The 6,797-nt window shown below is 38.9% G+C and overlaps 1 protein-coding gene across 1 annotated transcript in view; it reads right to left on the bottom strand.

Moving 5' to 3' along the window:
- Positions 1–5,991, bottom strand: part of LOC101860626 (protein MTSS 2) — a gene marked incomplete in the record, with an annotated part of 117,976 nt that extends 111,985 nt beyond the window's left edge. The window contains 3 exon segments of the mRNA XM_035973469.1: positions 1,394–1,455; positions 3,822–4,000; positions 5,773–5,991. Coding sequence (XP_035829362.1) covers positions 1,394–1,455; positions 3,822–3,899 — 140 coding nt within the window.
- Positions 5,992–6,797: the final 806 nt, after the last annotated feature.

The raw sequence follows: 6,797 nt of genomic DNA, 5'->3' as shown, positions 1-6,797 counted from the left end.
CTCGCGATAACCGTGTCAGCGGCACGACAGACCATGGCCAGGACTCGGGCGATGACGGCCACGTGACCTAATTACTGGCCCGAGGCCACAGGAGAGAAAAACAAGAGGATTCTTGCATTTTCCTGGGGGCGACGGCCTGCGGGCCGAGTGCTCTTTAAAAAGTTATCTAATGACGGCAAGATAAAACGTAAATACTTCCGCGCCCATTCCCCGCATTCTAAGAGCTGATAATGATTCTTATTATGGGAGCAGCCTGAAGCTATGAAAAACCATAATATATTCTAGTTCCTGTTCCTACAGTTTTCTTGGTAAAAGTCAAATTGAGCCCCCAATCAGGAGCGTACAAGACAAGACCTACTTCTCACGGTCAGGGTCTCCACTCTCCACTCTCTTCGGGGTAACAGTTGAGTCGTCATGACGTCAGGCGTGAAAGATGCTTTTAACTTATTTAAAGAAAGGGGTGGGGTCGACATGTACTTCTAAAAGTACATTCTTATGTGCTTTATAATTCTTCCTGTGCTATCACTGAGGCTTTTAAACAAAGCTAGAAATGTGTCACTACCTGATGATGTCTACTGCGGAGGGATTTTTAATTATTCTATCCTGAACTTTTAAGCCACACCCCCCCCCCCCCACCAACATGTTTTACGCTACACTAAAGTGCAAGTGAGTCCATACAGTGAAAATGTTGACTACGTAATCCTGTTTATGAGCAACTCCACTTTTGTCGCAGGAGTAGAAGCTACCAGAGGGTCCACTTCAACCACTTCTCAAGAGATCAGAAGACCAGCAAACACGACCTCAGTTTAAGTGTTTAACCTACAAAAACTTCCATTGAGTGGGACTTGTAATTGTGACATAAGGCTCCTCCTGCAAACTGGATGGGCGGATAAAAGTCCAATCTTATAGGACACAATCAAGGTACTTTAAAAAATAAAGCATTTTGATGACAGTTAAAGAGTAAAAACACACCAGGAAAGATAGTAAATAGATCAACCCCCAACCAAAGTTGAAACCAAAACTTACTTGCGTTTGCCAGGTCAGCTGACCTACTACATTGACACAAAAGACAACAATAACAAATTGCTTTTCAAACAGAAGTTTTAGTTTTAGTTTTTTACAGCACTTGCAATACAATAAGGTCACATAAGTGCCGAAGATTAAGTGTTACAAGAGAGTAACGAACACAAAATATAAGGACGGGAGATAAAGATGAAGATGACAGATGTTTGATAGGAAAAAAGGAGCGGACCACACCAGAGCAACCGCCAACCATCCACTTTCAAACAGAAAGACACACAACTAAAAAACAACAACAAAGTACAACTGGAAAGTGAAAAACAAAATTATGCTACTTATAAAATGTGTAAACATATTAAATACTGAAACTTACTTCAAAGATGAATGAAGTTTCATAGATTTGTATGTAAAATCCTCCCATAGTGGTGTACTGCCCTGAAAGAGAACAAAAAGTCATAGTTAAAACTAATAAATTTCTCACCAGAGAACCATGTGCACTCCTACCAAAAAAAGTAATTTTATTTTGAATGCAATCAATAAAATAAAATGTCATATATGTATCCATAATAATAAATAACATATACAGATATCAATAATGTGCTTTTGAAAAATGCAATATGGTCCACACATCCACATGATACTAGATCTATACCCAATACTTTCACCACCTGAAGCTTTTAACAAGAAGAACAGTAGATGATAAAAAAAACGAGCTCCCATTTCCTTCAAATTGTCAGCATCTATAATTTATATGAAAATAATACAGGTATAAGAATGAACCACGACCAACTGAACTGACAAAAAATTAAATGAATACAACATGACTTATTTAGGGTGTAGTAACCACTGATAACATGAAAATAGGCAGAGTAGGCAAGTGTCAAGTATCCTACTCACAAGACCGGGACTTACACAACTGAATTTCATACCGCCAAAAAAGATCTTATTGGCCCTATCCGTAAGTCATGTTTGATTATCATATTCATGCAACGGGGGGAACTCCATGTCACCACTTTCCAAAGAGGAAATTTACTCCGTAATGCGATCCGTACGTTTTGCATATATAGCAGTCTGTCAAAATGATTTTTTGAGAAATACTGAAAGTTTCAAAGAGACGCTTCGTATTAGAAGTACATGTATTCCAAAGTAAAAATACAACCCCGGGGTACAAAATGACCCCAGGGCGTACGGATAGTGTAAGCATTTACTGGATTTTTTAAAAACGTGTTCCAGAACTCTGACAACACCCACATAAGTATCCTGCAGCTAGGCTATAAGGTAGAAACTCAGTGAGGTTAAATAAGATCAAACAAAGCAATCCCACCACCAGCTGTTTTATAGTCTACTTCAATGTCCACTACTACATTCAACCAACGTCTTTTTTTCACGGAACCTCTGAGATTTTCCGCCTTTATCCGAGAAGGCTAGGTGTTCGATCTCACCTACCATAAGACCAGGGGTGCGGCTGAAAGACAGCAGTAAGATTGAGCCAAGGAGTAGCAGTAGAGAGGCTGCAGAAAGAGTCAGGAGCCCAGATGAGGGGGGGGGAGCAAAGGAAGTGAGGGGAGGGGGCAGCAAGTGGAGAAGAAAGCAGATGACAGAACATTGCTAATGAGCAGGAAATGAAGTGAAAGGAGACAATTTTAGAGAAGAAAATGTTCCGTCGCTATCAGGATTCGACCAGGGACCTATTGAAAAATCGAATGAGAGGCGAACGTAATGTCTCAAAAACGAGAACCTCCTCAACAACTTTTAGAAAAATTGTTTTAAGTTGCAATTAAAAATAGCCATAGTAAAAACAAGTATTCCTAAGGCTATGGTAAACAAAAACTCAAAGATGTAACCCTGAAGAGTTCAAATTATCTGGGTTCCACTCCAGCCATTGGCATTTTTTAAATCTCCTCACTTCTCGTTTCCAGTTCCCACCTTAATCTTCAAGAGGTCTTGTTTTGACATTAACTCCTATCCTGCTTCATGACAGAGTAAAGAGGTAAAAAAATGTTAACAAGAGTTGAGACAGGGTAACTTCAGTAATCTCTGAATTTCAAGCGGAACATAATTTACCCTAGAACTTTCGGGGGGGGGGGGGGGGGAGATACACAGTGTATGCCATTAACAAACTTATTTCTTATACTAATTACTCGACAATGGCACAGTCACGAAAGTTCACAGGAAAATAGAAAATTGAGCTCTTACAATGTGAAGTCAACAATGCTTAATAGGCTTAAATTTTTCCTTTTGTTGTTTGAATGAAAGAGCCAAAATTGCATGCCAGAGGACATGTCATTTACATAGCAGTTCAAGAGTAATTTAATTGTTTTGCTTTACACATTAACAACAAAGGTCTTTGGACAAGGCAGCTGAAAAGTAGTTACGGAGATGGAATCCAAAAAAAATTTGCCGAAGGACGATTCCACATAAAACCCTCAACAAAGATAGCACTGAATAAGTCATGGAATGTTGGCAAGGCACTAGAACTTTATTTTTAAAATTAGGGGTGGCAATTATGAGAGTGAGTAAGGTGTCAAAGGAAAGAGCAGCTAGAGGTAAAAGGGAGGCGAGACAGTAGACAGCTTGGTATCATTTTGCTTCCATATCCATAACTTATTTATGTCCTGATGTTCAGGGATTTATCTTCCAGCCCCCAAAAGCAGCGCATCATAACGAGGGTGTGAAAGTAATATCTTACTAACTCAAACTTAAGACAGAAGGAGAGAAAGCAAAAAAATATTTAAAAATAAAAGGGGAACCAGAGGACAGACCAGACCAGAAACTACCGACTTGAATTTCTCTCTACTTACCCTCATGTCATTGACAACAGTCTGGAACAAACTGCCCAAAACTCCACAATCCTTTTCTGGGTGAGCGTGAGCCTCCATTGTTAAATCTGTCACTCACTAGAACTTCTCAAAGAACAACCGAAAAATCAAACGTTTGAAAGTACTTATCAGCACTATTAAAAAAACACAGTTCACCTCAACTGGAAAGTATAATAATCCATCAAGAATCAATGCAGCCAAAGATGTTGATCAATCATTAACTTCAAAGAAACTAAACCAGGTATAAGCTTAGTACTACACTTGGTCTGAAATTTGATTTCTATGCTTTGTTAGATTGAACACATCAAAAGATGCTACAAAGGTTGAGGAAGGACTTCCGTAACAAGTAACCACTATAAAATCTAGGCCTAGATCATACTCAATGGCAATCAAAATCATAAGCTCAAAGCCAAAGACCAATAGCCTAAAGCCAGTGTGTTACTGAAAGTAACACAACGTATCTTGAGTTACAAAATGACAGGGCCTACTGCTGACAATCATTTACCCAGACTGACTATTACATCCAGCCTTTAAAATAGTTAAAATAGTAAATAAATCTAGATTTCAGATCTAGATTCGGCAATTGTCAAGATTTCCGCGTTTAATTCCGATGTGCGTTTTTCATAGCCTCAGGTATGTTTCGCTTTGGTCCCTAACCCTAACCCTGGTCAGGGTTAGGGTTAGGGTTAGGGTTAAGGTCAGGGTTAGGGTTAGGGACCAAAGCGAAACATACCTGAGGCTATGAAAAACGCACATCAGAATTAAACGCGGAAATCTTGACAATCACCCTAGATTCTAGTATCTGTACAAAATAAATTACGAATTCTATGCATATTCACAAATTTACAATCAATGTGCAAAATTCTTTTTCTATTTCCACACGATGACACAACCTTCACTCATACACTTGATAAGGAAGCGAGCAAATGCAGAATTTGAATGGTCACTTGACACTTGAGCTAACAATGCTGAGAATATATATATAGACAAGATGAATAGGCCTGTTTTTCTATTGACTACGCCTAGATCGAGATATCGATATCTAATCTAGATCTAGATCTAGATCTAGAGATCTAACTATTATTATAACTCTCATATTTTAGAAAAATTTAATATCAAATCCAATTTATTTGTTCGCGATTCGAACATGATCAAAATCAATGTGCAGCATCATATTCAAACATTTATTCGAGTTCGAGGCGGTTCTTTGGTAAGATTGACCAGTGTGTATCTAGATTCTAGATCTAGATTCTAGAGAAAAACACTGAATGTTACACCAAAGACGACTGTTACTGTTAACTGTTAGAAAAATAGAAGTGAATGGGTTACCCAGTAAGAGTCGTATCTTACTTCAAATACTTAGAGATCTAGAATCTAGATCTAGATCTAGATATATCTAGATCTAGCCCATATTTTTATAAGAAAATGGGAGGGGATGTCTGGCTGTCACTAAACATCTATATAGATCTAGATCTTTAGCGCAAATTCACTACAGAAATTATCAGCGTTCCTTTAGCAAAACCCTCTTCTAATTAGCCTACTTTGTGTTTGACCGAGGTGAGTGCATCGTCGATGTCGCTCACACAGCTCCCCCAGTAGCACGGGTGAGTCGGTCGTGCGCGCGTTGAGTCCACTGGCCAGATAGAACAACACAAAGCAACAAAGCTGTAGATCTACCCGGCAACAATTGAATGGTGTTGAGAAAACAAATAAATAATGGGCTAAGCATGGTAGATCAATATATGATTTAACTTTACTGACGTTACTTGTGCAATCAAGACAGAAGACGTTGGGTTATAACTAGGATCATAGCTTCGACTGACACCAATGCTTTGGTAGGGGAGCAACACATTGCTTCCCCTGATTTCAGCGGATCTCTAATGAGATGCTACTCTTCTGTCTCTACAACAAATAACCACTGGAATATACGAACCAACCGGTGTATTCCAAAAGCACAGAGATACAATTAAGTCACAGAATGCACTTTGTTGATAATAGATCCAATGCTTGACTCCATTGCATGTTCCCAAGAGAAAAATATTAGGCAAATCGGAAAAACACAACTCAAACAGCAAGGCGGTCTCGGCAGCCCTCGGTATTCCTGAGCGCAGCGACCCAATTGCCAGGAAAATGGAGGATCTGGAGCACTCGCTTCTCTCTGAATCATGTGACCATATCAAGCCATGTTGATTGGTCTACAATTTTAACCAGGCCTCTTCCTGTTAACCTCTAACCTTTAGCCTGACATCTGTGTGTTTGTTTTTGTTCGTTTGAGGAGCGCATGTTGCAGCCGCTTTACGTTTTGCAACACAAAGGGAATAAAGGCTGCTTTCTACCATAAAAGTAAAATGATTCAAAATAGAAATACGTTCATTTATAAGCGATGTAGAAAACGAGGCAAGTCTACAAATTGTCGATTTCTCTAAATATTGCAAGGACACATTTGTTTATAGTATCGTTTCGACATAGGCCTGATCATCGCGCGCGTTATTATCCATGCTGTCAGCCTATCAACTCGTATGTTATATAGATCTAGGTCTAGTGTCTTGAAAAATTACTTTTTAAAATATAATCTAGATTCTAGATTAGATCTTGAGAATTATACGATTAAACACTTGGTATTATTTTGATTTACTGGAAACAACAGGCTCGTGATCGGCTTGTACACCCGCTGGGCATCCCCATTGATCAGATATTTTGGGTGTAAATCCCATTTTAATTTATAACTCACTAAGACTGGTACGTTGCTTTGGGTTTTGGTCCCAGCTACGAAATAGATCTGATGAATTATTGAACTATAGCGCTCATCCCAGTGTTGTGTTCATGAATGTGTTAGTTCAGAAATATTTATTCTATGTAGGATACGACATTCCACAATAATAATAATAATTGTAATGCTAGTGAACCACTGCTTACTATACAATCTAGTAAGCCGTGTAGTGAACCCACGAGCGCACC

Source organism: Aplysia californica, unplaced genomic scaffold (genome assembly GCF_000002075.1).
Source record: "Aplysia californica isolate F4 #8 unplaced genomic scaffold, AplCal3.0 scaffold00027, whole genome shotgun sequence".
Lineage (NCBI taxonomy): Eukaryota > Metazoa > Mollusca > Gastropoda > Aplysiida > Aplysiidae > Aplysia > Aplysia californica.
The sequence above is the reverse complement of the archived record's forward strand: the minus strand, read 5'-3'. Positions and strand labels throughout refer to the sequence as shown.